Source organism: Papaver somniferum, chromosome 6 (genome assembly GCF_003573695.1).
Source record: "Papaver somniferum cultivar HN1 chromosome 6, ASM357369v1, whole genome shotgun sequence".
NCBI classification, from domain to species: Eukaryota; Viridiplantae; Streptophyta; class Magnoliopsida; order Ranunculales; family Papaveraceae; genus Papaver; species Papaver somniferum.
Genome location: NC_039363.1, coordinates 165544997 through 165565907, shown reverse-complemented (window position 1 = coordinate 165565907; position 20911 = coordinate 165544997). Strand labels below are relative to the sequence as shown.

Below are 20911 nucleotides of genomic sequence, written 5' to 3'. Positions count from 1 at the left end.
ATCTTCATTATGTTTTGTTGTAACATATTTGGTCGACTACTTTTCCAAAAAAATACATGTACTTGTCTTAAGACTCATCAGATCAATGTCTTAAATTTTAGTGAATTTTCATATTGATGTGTTTCTCGTTGCGTGAATTATATATTATTCAATTATTTTACTATGCAGTATGGTAACATTTTATACTTTTCTATAAAATCCCCTAAATTGGATCACAAATAGAATACCCTCATTCCATATGCAATAAGATCTTCTAGTAAGTTTTGTAAGAAAATATTCGTGATGAGGTTTAGTAATGAAGAAGATGTCGGTGTTGTGGAAGCATGGATTTTAGAAACTAATCGAGCCACGTTCCTAGGAGAAGTAAATCAATCAATCAAATTTTGGAACCGCGTTTTCCAAAATTTTGAAGATATTACCGGAAACGACAATAGAAGAACAAAGAAGTCAGTAACAAACAGATTCAATCTAATTAATACTGAAATCCAAACCTTTGTTATTATTCTGTTTGATATCAACTTGAAGCATGCATCATTGTCATACGAAGTTCGAATAAGGATATAATAAAAACTAGTTAATAAATTGATTAACTATATACTCTAATGTCAAATGTTTTATGTCAAGTTATCATGTTAGTGTTTACTTTTTCTTTTCAGAAAATGAAAGTTCGGATCGAGTACCGTGAAGACACGAAGAAACCTTTTAACTTTGATGCATTGTATGAGCAATTGAAAGATGTTGTACCTTGTCATAATCTTGAATAAATATATGAGTGCGAACATGTTTTTTAATAAGCAGAATAGTCTTAAATTCAAACATCAAATGGATACAATAGAATTAAAGTTAAAAAACACTCTAATTAAATAAAAACATCTCAAAATTAAAATCATAACTAAGTAACAGGACCACTAATTAACTAATAACCGAGACAACTAATTAACCATTAAAGGATACAACTAATAACCAAGAAAACCAACTAACCATATTAAGCACGACAATTAATTAACTAATTACGAGGATCGTATCCCAACCGGGTACATATTTTCTCCTGCATCTTTGTTATTGCATATTTCTTCCATTCAGGCAGTATTTCCACATCCGTTAATAATATTTCCACATCTTTATGCCTAATGGACATTTCTTCATTGTGGGTTTTTTTCTCTCTAGCCAAGGTATCCCTTGTCCCATTTTCAACTAACTGGCGCATTAACTCATTTTCAGCTAATTTTTCTTCATGTTTGACTGCATCCTTCTTCTCAAAATAATGAATCATGTTGTTCCAGCCTCGTTCTGCAACTTTAGCCATGGAATTTTTCATCTTAGACTTATCTCTGCTAAGTCCCCTGGGTTTATCTTTTGCAAAAAAACGTGTTTGTGTTTGGGTTTCCATTGCTGAATCTGTGCCATCACCATCTTCAGTTTCTGAAACAACCACAGGAATCAGGGTGGACTGATTAGGTTCACCATGATGGTTTCTTAAATTCTCCGAGTCACAACCTTCAACATGCTGCCTCAAAACTGCGAAAATCGCGTCATGTTTCCAAGGTTTTCCCCCCCTTCCTTCAACAAATTTTACTCTTGATTCTATGTACTGCAACCATATTTTGGGAAAGTGTCAATGAAGTAAACATCTGTATTAATATTATCACATGAAATGAAATTAAAATTAATATCCTTATTTGTATAATGAAACTTACCATTTGTTCATCAGTTCGTCCACTAGGCGGGTTCCTGAGAAAAGCCCCCACAATTGCAGCAAATCTTCTGCAATATGTTTTGAGGGCACTCACTCTGTTTTGAAGCACTTTATGAGTCCAGTTTGTACGTGTGCCAAAAGTACGATGGTATTCCGGTTCGATTTTATCCCAGAAAGTTTTTTAATCTTGATACCTTCCGACTACTGAATCAGATGCAAACATAACATAAGCTTTTGCAATTGCCATATCTTCTGCTCGTGTAAAATTAACCATTATGTTTTGGAACAAGTACAATAAATCAAACCAAAAATAAAATAATTGCAAAGAGATATAAGATTTTGAAGTGATTTTCAGGTGAATGTAGTAATATGATGGCTAGATTTGGATTGGTGTGAATTATTTGTTACCAAAAATCACATATATATAAGGCGTTTTCAAAAAAATTACCGTTGTATTAAAACGGCATATGATTAACCGTTTCTGATTTTTGTCCGCAGGATGATTCTAGCCGTTGAAGATCTAACGGACAAGAAATAAAACGGCTAATAGTCACCCGTTGTACTTTGGTTGTCGTTAGATCATTAACGGTCTTTTTAATCTAACGGTTACCTGGAAGAACGGCTAACAATTAACCGTTTCTCTCTAACGTTCAAATTTCAAACCATGCATATATATCAGAGGTTGAGTTTTACTTCACTACCATCAAATACCAAACATAAATTTCACCACTCAAGTTTTACCATTCGATTTATCAAATTTGTTGGTTTACATTTTGTTTTCTGTTAGTTTGTAGAAAAAATAATGGTTAATTTTAGTGAACAAGAAGATATTGAACTTGTGAGAAGCTTTTGCACTGTAGTAGATCGACCAGATTTTTTAGATATGCCAGCTGAAACTTTTTGGAACGATATGTCGGTCGAGTTCAATTCAAGAGCGGGTGTGACCCAAAGATCCTTGAATGCTCTTCGGTGTCGTCTAGCTTTCCTCAAGATGAATTGCAGAGCTTTTAGGATTTGTCTACGGGAATCAGAAAATGACGTTATTTTAGCCAAAATTAAGTTTACTAAGCAAGGAAGGGGAACATTTCGTCACTCAAGCGTTAACGATATATTTGGAGTACATTTGTTAATCAATCCAGAACATATCTTATAATCTACCAAGTTATTTAAAGAAAATAATATGCTTATTTTATAGGTTATTTTAATGTTGTGTGTTCCTATGTTGTGTTATTTAACAACTGTAATGTATTTTCTTTTTTCCTGCAAATGTAATGTTTTTTCTTAATTTAAATTTAAATTTTTAATAACCATGTCTCACCGCTTACATAAATAAAAAAACATGTAATAAAATCATTTTGAATCAGAGGCCAAAAAAACTTGTCCTGGGTCGTAATGGTCTTGATCAACATCAACCTCGTCCGTGTCTTCTCCCGAATCCAACTCGTTGTCTAGCGCATCTCCAGGCATGTCACCATCCTTAGACCTTGACCATGTCGTTCCCATATATAAGCTGCAAGATCCGTACGAAGTCTCTCCCGAAGAACTGGGTTTTTTAATGCCTCGCTCGTCTGCCTCAAGATCCGTGCACGAGGTGGGTCTGACACATATTTCCACTCCGCTTCACGATGTTCATCCTCTACAACGATATTATGCAATATCAAGCAGGTTCTCATGATCAATTTCATATCTTGTTTTTCCCAGTAGTTACATCTATGGTAAAGGATCCTAAATTTACTTTGAAGTGTCCCAAATGCCCGTTCCACATCTTTCCTCTTAGCCATTTGATATTTATTAAATAAATCGAGAATTGTAATACCACTTGGTGCACCGTAAGCTTGGACTAACACAGAGTAACTCTTATAAATTCCATCCACTAAATAATACCCCTGCGTGTACTGGTTCCCATTGATAGTAAAATGACGAGGTGGTGCAATACCATTGAGATTGTCATCAAACAAATTGGAGGACTTCAAAACATTAAGATCATTGCTTGGTCCACCCACTCAAAAAAAAAACCATGCCAAAACCACCTATCGTATGAAGCAACCGCCTCAAGAACACAAGTGGGATAACTTTTGTGGCCTGTGTGTGTTCCCTCCTCGTCCATCGGACACACCCTCCAACCCCAATGCATACAGTCCAGGCTACCAAGCATTCCTGGAAACCCTCTAGATGTGTTCTCCTTCATCAGCCACTTGATATCATTCACAATGAGACGTCTTATGTATTCTGTATTAAACCCAAACATAATTGCATCACAAAACTTCTTAATATAATAGTAAATAGTAAAAGCATCCATACGGGTATAATCATCAATGCTATCGGGTGGGATACCTTTACAAAGACACTTCATAACGGCATACATTTTCATGTATGGGCCATGACCTGGAATTCTTGCAGCATCTTTTCTTTGTCGAAAGTCGAGGTCAACCTCACATATTTTGTGCATAATTCTTAAGAAAAGGGGTCGATACATACCTAAACGGCCATGGAATTTTTTCGGTCCCCAAGTGCAACCATCATTCAAATAATCCTGCATCAACCGTGCATCCGCTTCGGCACAATTTCTATTGATTGATTCTCTCTTCGTCACTTGGGTTGGAACGGGTTGATGCAAATTATGAGTATGTTGCAGCATACATTGATATAGCATGACAAGATTTTGATTTGTATCTTCGTCATCTGAATCATCGGCCAGACAAACCCCCCATTTGATTGACATATATCTCCTTAAAGACATTCTTCAATTAACAACAACACCAGAGTAACAATGAAATGGTGTCAAAATGGACATCTAACAAAGTTAAGACAAAAATTCAAGTATAACAAAGTTTAATACCACCATCATTTGCAAATGAATTCCAACAAAAGTGCAGCGTTTTATGACCATGATAATATCTATAACGTGTAAATTACATATACAATTAGGCATACAATCTAAATTATCTCATTTTCAATCGTACAAAATCATATAACTTGTAAATAACCTATACAATTAGACATGCCATTTAAGTCCCTAAAATTAACAATGTTAAACAAATTCAAGTCCTCACAGAGTGGTAACTAATTCAATTTATGTTATTCATCTCATAATTAATGAAAATTTTTTCAACTGAAAATAAAAAATGAAAAATCAGGGTTTTAAGTTTATTGGATTACCTTTGATTATTGAGATGATTAACCTCCTCAAAAATAACCCCAACTTTCAATAAGAGCTTCCTCAACAAACCAAAATCCTGAAATTGTGTAGGTGAACTTTATTTGGTTATTTAGGGTTTTTGTTTGAGAAGAGAAGGAAGAAAGGGGAAGAACACGAACAGAAGGAATGAACTGTGTTCGTTGTTCCTGGAACTTTTGCCTAAACTGGAAACGACTAATGGTTAGCCGGTTCAATGGGGTTTGACTGGTCAAGATAAGAATAACGGTTAATGAATAAACGTCTTGACTGAAACGGGTGATCACTGACCGTTATTTGAAGAACGGTTGATTGTTGTCCATTTTTTTTTTTGCATAGAACGACTGATGGTTAGCCGTCCCTGGATTTCTCTGGGAAAAACAGCAAGAGCCAGGCCCTTCCCAGGCTGATGTGTAAATGTGTTTGGGAAGTGGCTGGGAAAAACCGCAAGAGCCAGGCCCTTCCCAGGCTGATGTGTAAATGTGTTTGGGAAGTGGCTGGGAATGCCCACTAGACCCGGTCTTAGGCTTGCTGAATTACTATAATTCGGAGAGAAGAATCATAGTGAGTTCTGATCAGATTTCTTCCTTTGTTGTTGGGCAACAGCCAACAGGTGTTCAGAAAAAAGGTCTCTTTAAAAGGGGCACAATGACACTAGCAAAAGAACTCTTCAGCACGGTCACACAAACAAGCCAGTAAAGCTCCAAAGAGAAATAATGTGCAACCAGAGAAATGACAAGAACATTAATGTAGACAAAGGGAAGATGGATTCGCCAAAAAAGTGAAGGAAGATGGATTTGCCAAAAAAGTGAAGACCTGTTATAGTTGCTGCTGTTCTATGTTTCTCAGCCTTGGTTTACAAATATAATCAGCAAAAAAAGTGAGGAACTGAAAGTCAAAGACATCAAGGGAATCCCTCTACCGCATCTGAAAGCAATCTAAAGATTTCATATATACAGCTATACACCATGTGAAAATTATGGAAGTCGGAAGGCTGAAGGTCCTGGCGATTCATATTTTGCTGTCTGCTAAAGTCTTCTCAAGAACCTCCTGATAGATAACCAACGTCCAAATATTGCAGACAAAGAAGAAGAAAAAATGTCAGGAATTACTCGATATGAATTACTTGTATAACACTATGATTTTCACAATTAATCTTCACACGGATATGTATAGATGCTGTTACTCGTGTAGACGCACACAGACACTGAAACTACTAGTACTCTTCTAGCAGCTTGAAAAAAATATAAGTAAGACGAGAAGGAAAAATATCTCACTAATTCTTGACTCTAAGCCTGGATCTAACAATTGTATTTTAAGAAGAATGCATAACCGAAACCTGACCGAACTTGGGTGTTCCAATTTCCTAATTTATTTGAAGTACCTCTAGTCACACCCGTCATCGACACTCGTACCCACATCATTGTTCTTGTGTAACCATTTTGAACAGGAAATTACTGGCAGCTGCTGCTAATAAGTATCTGCTGAAAGTGAATAACCAGCTTACCTTGTTATAAAGATTCTTCACCTCAGCATTCTGCTTCTTGACTTCTTGGTTGTCTGGTTCCAGTCTCAGTGCAGACTCGGTATCTACGTTTATATCATCTATAATTATACAGCTATTATCACTTAATCGAACATTGAAATCAAAATTAGATATTACCTTCAACATATGATTCAAGTTTTCCAAGTTCTTTCCTAGCTGTTGCACGCCTTGAATATGCCTTTATGTAGCGGTCATCCAGATTTAAGGCCTCTGTGCAGTCATTTTCAGCTTGTTCGTATCTAGTACACCACGAAAAAAGAAATTAGTAAAGTGAAAATATTATGTGTACAAGTAGGAAAACAAAGCTATGAAACACATATTTTGTGATTATGAGATTTTACGATTGTCCATGCATAATAACCTCTTGATTTTGAGATAAGCCATGGCTCTATTTGCAAAAGCTACTGCCGTTGGTGATAGTGCAATGCTTCTGGAATAACAATCAATTGCTTGCTCAAATTTTTTCTGCTTGAAGTACAGATTGCCCTGAAAATGGAAATAGATGGCACAATATCGTCAAATGCTACACAAAGAAAAGTTTTTCCATAACATAGCTGAAACTAAAATTCACAAGATAAGTTCTCACCAGTTCTTTCTCTGAAGTAGCAGTAGGAGATATGCTATTTGGATCAGAATTCGCGAACTTAAGTGCATTATGTATTGTAGTACCCAAGTTAGGAGAAACTAAAGTCTCCAAGTACGACTCTATTATAGACCATTTCGGAACACCACTGATCTTTAGCATTTGGACACTAGCCAGCTTTGGGTTATATATAACTAATTCCTTCTGATCTCGGTCCTTCTCCAATAGAATCTCACCATTCCTAAAAATATGTATCGGACATAAGTTGGCTGGTTCTGCAAGAACTAAGTTTTGGGTATTTACTGTATACATTTTGGTCCACGTTTCTTTCCTAGGATAGTCCTTCATAACCCACACATCGAAACCAGGCACAGTACTTCCATTAACCTTACAGAGCATGGCTAGCTCCCCATCCAAGACACCCAAGAACTCAGGGGTCAGGTTATGAGCAAGACCTTCAAGAAAAAACCTATCCTCAACAATATCAAAAGCAACAATAACACCTGCTTTAGTTCCACTTACAGATAAACGATCAGCTATCCAGTGAAGCACACCATAAACACACACCCCATGCTGATCTCCGTAATTAGAGTAAGGAGGAATCTTATTACTCTCAATACTTTTCCATGAATCTGTCTTTAACGAGTACACAATCACCTCACTACTATACTCATGATCCACAAAACAAGAAGCTATCACAATCTTGTAATCCTCATTCACCCCATCGTAACCCATCCCGTGCGTATAACTCATCATTTTAACACCAGCTAAAGACTTGGATGCACACATGGGTACGCATTTCTTTAACAACTTGTAATCCCTGGTGGTCGGGTTCCATAGACAAAGTGTACACCCAGGAGTAACATTCATCAATACCAAACCATGACATGTACCTAAAAATGTCAACTAAATGAAATGGAGATTTGGATGGGTAATTTATCTCAATAGCATCAAGACACAAGGGTGATGGTGATGGTGATGGCGATGGTGAGACATGGTCTGTGCATAAGTAGAAATCATTGTCATTTCTAATCAAGAGACGAGTGTTGTTGGTATAGTATACATGTTTGAGATTTTCTAGGGTTTTACTGTTCAGTACTGCAGAGCCATTGAACCTTGGGAAATGAAAAGTTAGGAGGAAAAGAGGGTTTGAAATGAATATAATAAGCCCCCGAAAATGCTAAACCCACCGCCAGAAAACCCACCGGGCCACCCTGTTAATCCATGGGTCCCAGGGGATCTGTTTTGCGGTATAAACCTCCGGGCGCAAACTCTGTGAGCTGCTCCGTATAAACATTTTGCCTTGTAAATCAACTGATGCTTATCATGTAAAATTCCATCACTTGTAGCTGGATTCTTAATAATTTTATGCGAAAGAATCTAGCTAACATAACCTTTAGGACTTGTTCTCAATTCAGTCTCTTTACCTGGAACACACAAAATTTTAACAAAACTTCTGAACAATTTTTTTGACAAGGATGTTGCTGACATTTTGTGAGTCGATGCATATTTATAGAGAAAAAAATTGAAGCCATAGAGAACCAGCTAAAAACCTAATGATGACTTTTTGCTGCAAAATTTGATTGGTAACAAAAAAGAAAAACAACATTCAGGAAGAGTTCTGGCAAATTACTTTGAGGAACATGGAAATTAACTCAATACATTCAACTAATAATAGAGGTGTGCAACTGCTTACATATTGTTGATTCACTCATGAGCCTCTTCAAAAAGAATGTTGGATAGTTCCTCGCACTCAAAAACTTCGGAGATATTCATGTCTCTGTCTTCACCAAGGTTAGCGAGGAACTCTGCGGCTGCGTTTCTTGCACTTATTGAATCTGCGGGAAGCACGTGGAACCCGAAAAGACCTTCCTTTCTGAGCTCCAACACATCGGACATGATACTCGTTAAGAGAGAATGAACCTTATCAAAATCCTTCTTGTCATCAGGAAGTAATATGTCCTTTGTGTATTCGTTGCAAAGATTAATTACAGAAGTTGCACATTCTCCGCAACTTGGATAGTTAAATACCGCCGCACCTCTTCCACCACCTCTACCTGCACCATTCTCCGTAGTCCTGGATTCCTGCTGCATGACGAGCGTCCAGGCATGCTCAATAACCTTAAGCACATACTTGGAACTGGAATAAATTTCCAGACCAAAATTTTTATATTTCAAAGCCATATTTACATCTAGGGACACTGCTTTAAGCTGGCTATAAAGATCTGAAATGCGCTCTTCTACGGGAATAATCCTTGACCAAACACCAAGCGGAAAGAACTGTTGATCCCTTAAGAGTGCCCCGCATCCTGATTTTTCACCACCAAAAGAACCATGGACATGAACATACACCTTACAAGAATTCAAACGGGAAACAATATGTTGGTACTCCAAACCCCCCTAACTCTTTCAAACAATTCTCGACCCACACGAGCTTCTTCTTATTTTTCTTTTCGTCGTCCATCTGCTTTTGGATGAACTCATCGCTCAAAGAACCTCTTGTTCTTGGTGAGTTTAGTTGATCCTCGAAACTAAATAAAGCATCTCCCGCTGTGCTATCCATGTAGATAGTCCCCAAATTAAGAGAAAAAGTTACATGTGACAAAACCAAACCCTGTACAGAAATCAGCAGAAACCTCTTATATTTAGAATATATGTCGTTCTTCTATATGATGGCAGAAACCTAACTGGAATAGAATATTACCTTAAACAATACGGGGATCTCGATCTCGATTCCGGTCCCGAAAAGCTGATTCCCGGAAGACGGAGGGAGGATGTGTAATTGGAAATTACTCGATCTAGTATGAGTCTCGGTTTTACTAGGCTGTATGGCAAGTGTCTTTAATATAAACACGAGGATGTAACAATAACCCACTTTAAGAGTAGGTCATAAAAAAGAAAAGAAGTGTCAGAAAATCTTTGGGTTTATCTTATCTTGGAGTTAAATTCATTGCCCTTTGACTTATTTGGGTAAGCAAGAAGACGAAGAGAAACAGAAAACGTGCATCTTCTTCAACTTCAAACCCTCAAGCCTCTCCTTCTCTTCTTCCCCTTTCACTCAAAACCCCTGAACTTCAAAGATTTCTCGATTAATTTTTTTTGATAATTCCTGCGATTAATTTCAATTTCGAAAGTGTTTTTGATCAAAGAAAGAGATGACTGTTTTGTTGGATGAATTGATTCGTTCATTAGAGATATGGTTGAAGCTAATCAAAGACAAAAAACCTAATGTTAACCCTAATCTCGATCCTGTACTGCTAGTACCTGGTATTGCTGGTTCTATACTTAATTCTGTTGATGAGAATGGTGCTCAAGAACGTATTTGGGTACGATTTCTAGGTGCTGATCGGGAATTTAGGAACAAGCTTTGGTCAATGTTTAATCCTTCTACTGGTAATTATTACTTGTCTACTTTCCTTTTGATTTTCGGATTTTAATTTAACATGCAAATTTGATAAGGAATTTATATGAGCAGGTGAAACACTGTCGTTGGATCGCAATTCGAAAATTGTTGTGCCAGAAGATCGATATGGGCTGTATGCGATTGATTGCTTGGATCCTGACTTGGTAATCACCTATCCTCATTTTCCTTTTATCCATGTTAGTTGCTGAGTACAGACTTGGCAATCATGTATGTGCTCCTTTAAAAAAAAATCTGGATTTACATTCCTTCTATAGGAGTCAAGTCAGTCGGGTAAAGAGCTAAGCGTAACAAGTAACAAAGCTAAAATATACGAAAAGAAGACTGGAGACTTGATTCCCACTGGCTTGTGGAAATTGTACACTGGAATAAATCACGTTGATTGATATTAACTTGAGTTGAAATAGTTCTTACTGTCCCCAAGTGCTAAAATTACTTTTTCTGCTACTCTCTAGAAATGTCACTTAAGATGGAATATCCAGTCCCCTGTTAGAGAATTTTGACATGTTTTGTCTTGTTCAGGAATATTACTGCGCACTTTGTGCTTAATGATATGTTGTATAAGTGTATGATTATTAATTGGTTCCTAACTGCATTATGTTTTACCGAAAAGTTAAAAGATTATGGGATGGGTAATTTCCGGTTTGCTGCTACAAAGTACTCCAGCAGAGGTTCTGGTGTGCAAATTATCATTTGTTCTTTGTACATGTCTTTCCTTTTGATGGAAGTTCACCTCATTTATGTCTTTCTTGCAGATTGTTGGACGTGATTTTGTTTGTTATTTCCATGCAATGATTGTGGAAATGCTCAAGTGGGGTTTTGAAGAAGGAAAGACACTGTTTGGGTTTGGCTATGATTTTCGTCAAAGTAATAGGTATGCTTTACTCACTGTTGAGGTGAATACTTAACACCGTTTTTTTGTTTTTGTATGAAAATAATACCAGAAGTTCTGCATTTAGGATTGTATATCATTGGGGTCTCACATTGAGATGATCCAGAGGTTGTTCATGATGTCAGTCATCCTTACCAGAAGTCTTTTCACATATACTTACCAGAAGTCTCTTCAATTTCTCTCCATGTCATTGAGCTGATTTGCTTACTTTTTTCTGTACTACCTCAGACTTCAGGCAACAATGGATCGCTTTGCTGCTAGATTAGAGTCAGTTTACAGTGCTTCTGGAGGGAAGAAGATAACTATAATAAGTCACTCTATGGGAGGTCTTTTGGTGAAATGTTTCATGAGCCTGCACAGTAATGTAATTTTCCTTCTTGACTCTTCTCTTCAAACAATTTTTAAATTCCAAGATCTTGCTTCTTGGAGCAGGAAGTATTTGAAGGGTGTAGTAGATCCACATTACAACCACCCAGTACCTGGATGAGGCATGTTGTTGTTCTTGGTTACTTAGAAAATATCTGGATTTGCATTTTCCAGTCAGAGATTTAAGTAATAATGACTGTACATGAAAAAGTGTCATGTTTATACCTAACTTAGATATTGACACAACTTTTTATATCCATTATTAAGATGTTTTTTTTATTCGTTTATTTAATGTAGATATTTGAGAAATACGTGAAGAACTGGATAGCAATTGCTGCACCATTTCGTGGTAAGTAATAGTTTACTGTGTGGTATGTTAGTTTTTCACGTTGGCAAAGAGCAGTATGCCCAGCATGTCGTTAATTGTTATAAGTTGGATCTTTATTGAGCCACCCGGACTGGCAAAACAAATAAAAAAAATGTACCACCACTAGTTAATATGTTCAACTTTAAATTAATCTTTTTTTATAGATACCCCGTTTTCTTATTAGCAGGAATGCTAGTTATCAAGACCCATCTCTTTTCAGAGTTCTTTTAGCAATGGGTACAGGCTAGTTTGTATGTCGTTCTTATAGAAGTGCTCTTAGTTGTGCTTTGACTATTGTTTCAAACTATTGATCTGATTTAACTTCCTAGTTCAATTGAAATCATATTTATTGAAGAATAATGTACGATGTTGTGTATGATTTGCTATGCATGAACCAACAGGTGCACCTGGATATATTACAACCAGCCTACTGAATGGAATGTCCTTTGTCGAGGGATGGGAACAGAATTTTTTTATATCAAAATGGAGCATGCAGCAACTGGTATACTTTCCTAACTATTTAGTGCTTGCTATATTAATTGCAGTATCATCCACTTATCTTTTATTTTTATTTTTTTATTTGTGAGTGCAATTTTATGATGAGAGAATATAGATGCATAATTTGCTGGCTTGGTGGTGTTTTCCATCATCAGCAGTGTCATCATATGTTGCAAGGAAATGTAGTATTTTTAGTGGCATTCACCAATCATATCTACTGAGAATCTGGCGCTGACATTCTGATTGTTATTTTCGCTGTGGATACACTTGATTTTGGCAATTCTTTTGTTCTGTTAAAGCCCTTGTGCTTCCTCCGTTATTTTCACTTCTGAGCTTTCTTAGTCATATTTCTAGTATTGAGAATATGGGTTCACTTAGTTTTTTTTTATCTAAATTCTAACTTATGTTTTATAGTCGAGTCTTCTGATTTGAACTTAGGTTAGTCAGACCTGGACAAGTAAGAATCATTTAACTTCTGAGCCAAAATTGAGAAAATAGCAGATAGTCCAATTGTTGGCTGTTGCTCTAGATTTTTTTTTTTAGATGAATCAAAATCAAAATATTTGAACTCATTTCAACTTACTACCTAAAGCACCTTTTGCATGTCGTTTAACAACTTTGAATGCTATTTAGGATGATCTGTAAACTCGCTTATGTATACAAATTATTTTTAATCTTTTTTGAATTTTGGTTTGATATTTTGTTATGAGTACCATAGCTAATCATGCAATCTTTCTAATTGCGTGTTCGTCCTTTTTTTCCCTATACATTGATAATATGCTTTATATAATCCACATCTTCCTTTCAGTTGATCGAATGTCCATCTATATATGAATTGATGGCTTGCCCAAATTTTGATTGGCAATGCCATCCTCTTCTGGAGATATGGAAAGAGAAGCATGATAGCAATGGCAATCCAAAAGTTATGCTGGAGTCATATAAACCAGCAGAAGCCATATATATAATGAAGGAAGCTCTTTCGAGTAACACGGTAAGCTAATAAAAACAAACCTTATTGGCCTATTCTTATGTGGGAGGATTATGATGCTTCAGTCACTCAGTCACTGGCAACTTGATCTCAAGTTTAACTGATGGTGGTTGGAAGTCATCATATCGTCTGCTATATTTTTGTTTTAATGAATACACATTTTTGGGACCTTATATGGGAACTACTGTTGATAGTTAATACTTATCTTTCCAGGTTAATTATAATGGTGTGGATGTCACAGTGCCGTTCAACTTAGACATCCTAAAATGGGCTAATGAAACTCAGAAGGTCTTGTCATCTGCTAAGGTTCCTACTCAATGTAAATTCTACAACATATATGGGACCAGTAATGATACTCCTCATAGTGTTTGGTAATCAATTTTTCACTATTTGTGTTTGATATATTCTTTATATAGTATAAGTTGATACTAATCCTTGTACAATAATTCAAGCTGGCATACACTGTCCTAGAATTCAAATTCTTTTTTTTTTTTTTGAAATGTAATAGCAATATTAAGGAGTGCTAGGATACAAGATATGAGGCACGCCTATCTTTGATGCTGATTTTTTGTTATGCAGTTATGGGAGCGAGCAAACACCCATTACGGATCTACATCAGATCCTACCATTAAAGGTAACCTTATCTTTTACTGTCTGACAAGTCGTCCATGATGTTAATGTATTTAGTACGTTATATGCTTTCTTGGTTTTAATTATAAAACTTGTTGCCTCAGAAGTGTGTATTGGCATGTGAAAATCAAATTAATCTATTTAAAGCTCGCAAATTCTTATATCATCTTGTAGGACATTTGGTCTGATTTGCTTTAAATGTAATATACTCGGTTTTCAATCACAACTACACTAAATGTGCCTTTGTTATGTCCAGGGTAAGTACGTATGTGTTGATGGTGATGGAACAGTTCCTGTGGAATCTGCGAAGGTATGCCATATCTTCATAACCTATCGGTTTAAATTAAGAATAATGATCTTAGAGAGGTGGAAGTAATTAGTAGGATTGAGCAATTGGAGCACTAGAGGACTTGCCTTTTGACGAAGTCAGCAAGAGTAGAATTTCTTTTTTTAGCAGTAACCCAAATAAGATAATGTTTTTGTTGTTTGTGCTTTAAGTTTGGAAGGAAGAGATAAGGTCCTGGAATTCACTTAATTAGACTTGAGATCGTAGCCTGATGGTTACCATCATTTTTGGGTACATACAGTGGTGGATTCATTTTTGAGTCAGGACTCCGGTGCTCGTGTCAAGTAGTTGAATGGGAGCCACTGTCATTATATGTGGGAAGCAAATACCCAATAGAGTATAAATGTTCTTTTCCAGAGAGAGGAATGTCTCTACTGAATGATGAACTTAGGAGTGAATAAAATTGTATCTATAGGTACCAACTACCAAACATGAAACGATGAACCTAAGCAATGTCAAAAAGCACCATTGGTTGAGATTGGATAATAACCATAATCCCTCAACCAATAACGAGATTTGGATCCCACAGCGTGGTTTTCCTTGGATACAATCATTATTTTGGTTATGGGTGATTTGCTGTATATAGTTGAGCTTCTAGATTGAAATTGGTAGTGTGTTTGGCATTATATGAAAAAGGAAAGCTATTAACCATAATGAAGGATCATATTTAATTTCTTTTTGTATTTTGTTATGTTTAGGGACTGCCCAGCCACTCGTTTAGCAGATACTGAACTCCCTGGATAGGGGTAGCTTTAATATGAGAAAGAAAGATTGGAATTGATACAATTTTTTAATTATTTTTTTGGGAACATTCTGTGGCAGTACTATCCAAACGCATGAACATTCTGTGGCAGATACTGAACTCCCTGGATAGGGGTATTCTTGCTGTCCTAGGCTTGCAAGTTTGATTAATATGGCGCATGGACTCATTGCCTAGGTTACATTAGGTTTACACATGAGATAATATCTGAAAATAAAATGGGCATAAAATATGCAAATTGGGACTCATATTTCTTTGTTTTGTTTGTTTATTTTGTTTTCCCTTGTTTGTTTTCCTTGCAAATATTTGGAGAGGCACAAAAGCTGCATCCATCCATATCTTAACCATGCTGTCAGATTTTGTTAACCTCTTGGATCTTTGTTTGACAATATTCTTTTCTACTATGCATCGCAGGCTGATGGCCTTAATGCCGAGGCAAGGGTTGGAGTTCCTGGTGAACACAGGGGGATTATTTGTGATCGGCATGTATTCCGTATACTGAAGCACTGGCTTAAGGCAGGAGATCTTGACCCCTTCTACAATCCCCTGAATGATTATGTGATCTTGCCAACTGCTTTTGAAATTGAGAAGAAACTCCACCTCCAAGAAGATATTCAAGGAGGGGGTGGCCTGCCTAAGGTAGTAGTAACTTCTTTGAAAGAAGAGTGGGAGATTATCCCAAAAGACTACGATAGCATCCAAGATGAAGAAGATATACAAGGAGTCACCACTAGTGAAAATGAAGCACCATTATTGAAAGCGTCCTTGTCTGTTTCTCATGTCGGATTGAAGGAGGTGAAACAAAACCACGTTGAACTTAGAGGAGGTGGTGGAGGGGCTTTGAGTGTTGTATGCACATCCACAGCCACGGCCATGGCTAACTAACCAAGTTAGTCCTACTATGATTGGGGGCTGTGAAAGAAGGTTACCCATCTTCCCCACACTTCTCCCACATGGCTCGTCCACATGTAAATAAAAAATGAAAGCTGTTTCGAGGCATGCACAATTATTTGCCTTGCTAGGGTGTTCAACCCGTATGTAAATGACCATGTTACCCTTATAATTTGAATTACAAGAATGCCTTAAATATAAGACTAAACTAATTAAGACCAAAACAAAACAAAAAGCAAAAGCAAAATCAGCCGAAATCCTCCCTCTTCAAAGCGTGGGAAAACTTTTTTCCCGTTGCTGATTTAATCATGATATGATAAATCATTGATCGTCGATTCAAAACACAACTATAAAACCATGAGTAGCACGAAGTGTTGCACTAAAAATTTACTTCCAGGTTTGGTTGCACTAAAAATTTACTTCCAGGTTTGCTCGTTGGAATCCAATTTAAATCTAAGCGGCATTGGAGAGTGATCAATTTAAATCACAAATCGAAGCGGCATTGGAGAGTGAAATCCAAACTCGTTGGAATCCAATTTAAATCACAAATCGAAGGGGCATTGGAGAGTGAAATTCGAATCCTGATTGCTCGAAAATGTATAATTAAAGGTTCGGATTGCTCGAAAATGTATAATTAAAGGTATTTCTGATAAATCCACCTTGTTTTAATTTTGTCTTATCGATAGAATAAGTATCCAGTCAACTCTCTCAACAATCTTCTTAGCAATCTTTTTCTTGGTCAAGATGGCCGTTTTGTTGACTAAAGTCAAAAACAACACAAAACCTGTATATCTCCAAAGTGTTCTAAGTTCTCAGGTTTTTGGGCAGAAGAACTATCAAATCTATTTCATCACGATCACGCGATAGTTTAAACCCAAATTCACAAGTTCGAGACCTGACCAAACACGCTAACAAAATCATCCGGTGCACAATGGAACATGCAAGTGACAAAGAAACTATCCTAGTCAACAAAACTTAGATCATGTTTAACCAAGTAGTTCTGATAGAGGATTGGAGCAAATGTCTCTAAAACCCACTTGCATGTTTCATGACTGTAATCTTCTGAATACAAATATTGGGCCTACCTGTATACCTCGAGGATGAAACTTCAATGATAGAGATACTAAGAACTTGTTTGTTTGCAGCTGACTCGGCGTCTGAATCTGAGTCAACCCCTGACTCGGACCGAGTCAGCAGTCAGACCGTTTGTTTTCCATTTTGAGTCAGATCTGACTCGACCTCTGACTCAGACATAATCCCTGACTCGGACTCATTTGAGTCAGGTAACAAAATACCCCTGACTCATGGGACCAAACCGCTGACTCACTTATTTCCGAGTCAGATGAGTCAGATCTAACTCAAAACAAACATATCGACTCAGATCCAGATGAGTCAGGTGATTTCACTCAGATCCAGATGATTCAGATCCATACGACTCAGATGAGTCAGGAGTAAACAAACATGGTGTAAGTGACACCGAGGCAGAGTTCTAGAGGTGGACCTCGACTACAAACCGGTAAGAGCAAAGGTAGAGATGATGTTCACTGAACATTTCATGCCTGGAATTTTACTTGATAATGCTGGAAAAAAAAATAGGTGCAATTTGCATACGAACACCTCCCGACACTGTGCTCTAGGTGTGGCCCCATTGCACATATTGCATATGAATGTCCAATCTTCATTAGCGAACAACATGCTTTGCAAGACCCCAACCACCCACTCTTTCCCTATCACAGATTCAATAGCAAAATGAGGGCAGCAAGACCCAAACCAAGATACTCATCTTTCACCTCCTCATCATCAAACCGTCTCACCGGAGAATCATCATCAACCCCAACAACCACTACTCCAAATCTAGTTCCCATGACCAACCAACCGGCGGCCCTGCAACAACCACCGCCGCCGCCAACCTCCGTACCAGCCACCCCACTGAAAAAGACGTTAACCAAATCGATCCAGACTCGGTTAACTTCCTTAATGATTCAACAAGGTTTTAACTGGACCCCACTTTATCAATCATCGTTTTTTGCCAAAGAAATTTCTGACAACAGCCCACTAGAATCATGTCAGGAGAAGGGTGCAAATTCGTCTACTGCCAGACGAAAGAATTATGACCCTATGGAAAACCTGCAAAAATCAACGGATCAAAGCAGATTTGGTTTCAGATCCGGGTTCAAAATTTTTGGCCTCGGGTCCAGGGCTTGATCAGAACTAGGTCCAGGATCTGGGTCGATCTCAAGAGCAGATAATACTCCCAATCCTCTAATGGGTGGACCAATCCACTTTGGAATACTCGTATCCGCATCCATCAGCCCATCAACAGACATACAGAGCAACTTGGATAAAGGAAATATCCAATCCCCACCACAACAACAACATTACAGACATTTTAAAGAAAATTTGGATCAGGCCCATTATCAAGCATCACCACCGGCCCTGCGACACAGACCAACCAGCTGTATAACTTCTTCAACCCACTATATGCTCAGACACTGGATAATTCCATCGACATCCCGCACACAATTGTCAGTCTGGTGATCACAAAAGTGAACGGCGTGCCGCACGTCAAGGTCACACATAATCAAGTGGACACACCAGAACCAGCACCAGAGGAACAACCTACACCAAGGATACAAACGTATAAAAGGAGAGGAACCCATCAACGAAATAGCACACCAAAGCACCTCAACCTTCCCTCAACTCCAGACTTTGCATCACCACCACCTCCACCAAAGACTAGGAAATTCCTATCACTGTCATCTCTCTAACCAGAGTCGACAAGGACCTTCCAACCATAATTTGAAGTCTCCACAACAGGGAATAGGAAAGCCAAATTAACATCAGCTTCACCCCAACAAACCAAAAATGAAGAGAAAGACAAGGCAACAGTTAATGCCGGTGAAGGACACAACAAGCAACCCACAACTATACTATCTTGGCAACTATCTCTCGAAGAAGAAGAGACTGATGCAGAATATATAAGGAAAGGCAAGCGAGATGCTGGAAAGAACCGGAGCTCGCAACTATTATGAGTTACCTATCTTGGAACTGTCAAGGATTCCACAATCCTTTGACAGTTAAAAAACTATGTGAATTCAACTGAATTCACAGTCTAAGTCTAACGTTCCTATCTAAAACTCTTTATTCTGATATACATATGTTTTCTTTAAAGTCTATATTAGGGTTTGATGAATGTTTTGCACTTTCTTGTAATGGCCGAAAAGGTGGAGTGAGCCTGATGTGGTCGTCCCACCTTCAGGTCCATATTATTTTGGGAAACCAAAGTGTAATTCATGCTTACATCACCCCTCCTGCGCCACAACCCCCATGGCTCTTCACCGGAGTATATGGACCACCACAACCGCTGGCAACATGAATGGAGAGACTTCAACAACATAATACCTCCACACAACCTCTCATGACTATTGATGCGAGATTTCAATGAGGTTTTGTGCCAAGAATAGAAAAAATGTGGTAGACCAGTCAACCATGACCAAGAAAAATTGTTTAAAGAAGTGATCAATACCAATGGCCTCATCGACTTAGGATTCTCTGGCATCCTATACACTTGGTCAAACAAGCAATATGGGAACAGCCTCATTCTCGAACGTCTTGATCGTAGTCTAAGCAATCAAAAGTGGATGCAACCACACCCCCATGCACTGATCCAGCACCTACCCAGGATTGCATAAGATCATGCACCCATTTTACTAAAAGAGAAAGCCATCCCACGACCACAAAAAAAACATTTTAGGGTGGAACACTTACGGTTACTTCACCCACACCTTAAGGAGGTAGTCAAGAATGATTGGATTCCATCGTTCAACTCATCTCCACCAACAAACCTACTCAACAAAATGTCCAACACAGCGGTAACACTGCAGCTTTGGAGCAAGAATACTTTTGGTCATCTACCGGGACTAACCAAAGAAGCAGAAAAGCAAATTCAACATGCACAAGCCTAGTGTGCTATTTCATTAGGCCCGACACTGGAGTTTTGGTTATACCAAGAGCTACAATGAAGGAATTATCACCTTGCTCTCATCCACTGCCAGGAAATCTTCTGGAAACAAAGATCAAGGGTCCAATGGCTTAAAGAAGGCGACATGAACACAACATATTTTCACACTCAGGCAACAATATATCGACGTTTTAACCACATACGGAAAATCCATACAGAAAACATAATGGGTCTACACGCCAGTGGAAATATCTCAAACATTCGCCCATTACTTTTCCAAGCAATACCGTGCTCCAAACAAGGTGATAGACATGCAATTGTTCGATTGTATCTATCCCAGGTGTAGATGGTGGATTTTCGAAAAAGTCTAAAATCGTAAAACCATAATTGTACATACTCCTGATCCAGCAATTAGATGAGTATTGAGTCTCATGTCTCTCATTGAAGCATGAAAGTTCATGCCGCAAGAACCTCTGACTGAGAATACTGTCTCTCAGAGCATATGCAGATGTGCGGTCTCTCAACTGAGACAACGGGCATATCTCATTAATACTGAGCAATTTCAGTAATCACTTTTATATAAAATCGAATGATTGGACTACTCCTAGACAACTTGCCTGCTAGTATAGAGCGATAACATCTTCAGGATGTAACAATGTTTTCCCTAACTATATAAAAGACATGTGTATAGAATCATTATGATTGGACGGCTCCTAGACAGCTTGCCTGCTAGTATAGAGAAATAACGTCTTCAGGATGCAACAAGGTTTTCCCTGACTATATAAAAGAGA

The 20911-nt window shown here is 37.8% G+C and overlaps 4 protein-coding genes across 4 annotated transcripts; 1 reads left to right on the top strand and 3 right to left on the bottom strand.

Moving 5' to 3' along the window:
* Positions 1–3144: 3144 nt before the first annotated feature.
* Positions 3145–4145, bottom strand: LOC113291751. Its single transcript, XM_026541246.1, has 2 exons — positions 3813–4145; positions 3145–3663 (listed from the first exon to the last, which is right to left on the bottom strand). The coding sequence occupies exons 1-2, from the start codon at positions 4143–4145 to the stop codon at positions 3145–3147; spliced, it is 852 nt and encodes a 283-aa protein (XP_026397031.1).
* A 1523-nt stretch (positions 4146–5668) lies between these two features.
* LOC113286379 (RNA polymerase II-associated protein 3-like) lies at positions 5669–7207 on the bottom strand. Its single transcript, XM_026535014.1, has 5 exons — positions 7004–7207; positions 6779–6903; positions 6535–6656; positions 6379–6461; positions 5669–5921 (listed from the first exon to the last, which is right to left on the bottom strand). Exons 1-5 carry the CDS (start codon positions 7160–7162, stop codon positions 5883–5885), a joined length of 528 nt encoding a protein of 175 aa, XP_026390799.1. The 5' UTR covers positions 7163–7207; the 3' UTR covers positions 5669–5882.
* Positions 7208–7232: 25 nt separating this feature from the next.
* LOC113291750 (F-box protein CPR1-like) lies at positions 7233–7753 on the bottom strand. The gene is made up of 2 exons (XM_026541245.1): positions 7304–7753; positions 7233–7241 (listed from the first exon to the last, which is right to left on the bottom strand). Exons 1-2 carry the CDS (start codon positions 7751–7753, stop codon positions 7233–7235), a joined length of 459 nt encoding a protein of 152 aa, XP_026397030.1.
* A 2214-nt stretch (positions 7754–9967) lies between these two features.
* Positions 9968–16360, top strand: LOC113290012 (lecithin-cholesterol acyltransferase-like 4). The gene is made up of 11 exons (XM_026539478.1): positions 9968–10393; positions 10476–10567; positions 11177–11295; positions 11542–11677; positions 11977–12028; positions 12448–12548; positions 13353–13535; positions 13746–13903; positions 14112–14166; positions 14419–14472; positions 15683–16360. The coding sequence occupies exons 1-11, from the start codon at positions 10156–10158 to the stop codon at positions 16151–16153; spliced, it is 1659 nt and encodes a 552-aa protein (XP_026395263.1). The 5' UTR covers positions 9968–10155; the 3' UTR covers positions 16154–16360.
* Positions 16361–20911: the final 4551 nt, after the last annotated feature.

What these genes read in the sequence shown, in the direction of transcription:
- LOC113291751 (XM_026541246.1), bottom strand. Translation starts at nt 4,145, where the DNA reads ATGCACAAAATATGTGAGGTTGACCTCGACTTTCGACAAAGAAAAGAT. An exon ending in GTATGCATTGGGGTTGGAGG is followed by an intron (nt 3,664 to 3,812) that starts GTGTGTCCGATG and finishes AATGTTTTGAAG; the next exon opens with TCCTCCAATTTGTTTGATGA.
- LOC113286379 (XM_026535014.1), bottom strand. Translation starts at nt 7,162, where the DNA reads ATGCTAAAGATCAGTGGTGTTCCGAAATGGTCTATAATAGAGTCGTAC. An exon ending in GCTTATCTCAAAATCAAGAG is followed by an intron (nt 6,657 to 6,778) that starts GTTATTATGCAT and finishes GTGGTGTACTAG; the next exon opens with ATACGAACAAGCTGAAAATG. An exon ending in TGAAGAATCTTTATAACAAG is followed by an intron (nt 5,922 to 6,378) that starts GTAAGCTGGTTA and finishes GTTATCTATCAG; the next exon opens with GAGGTTCTTGAGAAGACTTT.
- LOC113291750 (XM_026541245.1), bottom strand. Translation starts at nt 7,753, where the DNA reads ATGAGTTATACGCACGGGATGGGTTACGATGGGGTGAATGAGGATTAC.
- LOC113290012 (XM_026539478.1), top strand. Translation starts at nt 10,156, where the DNA reads ATGACTGTTTTGTTGGATGAATTGATTCGTTCATTAGAGATATGGTTG. An exon ending in AATGGAGCATGCAGCAACTG is followed by an intron (nt 12,549 to 13,352) that starts GTATACTTTCCT and finishes TCTTCCTTTCAG; the next exon opens with TTGATCGAATGTCCATCTAT. An exon ending in GATACTCCTCATAGTGTTTG is followed by an intron (nt 13,904 to 14,111) that starts GTAATCAATTTT and finishes TTTGTTATGCAG; the next exon opens with TTATGGGAGCGAGCAAACAC.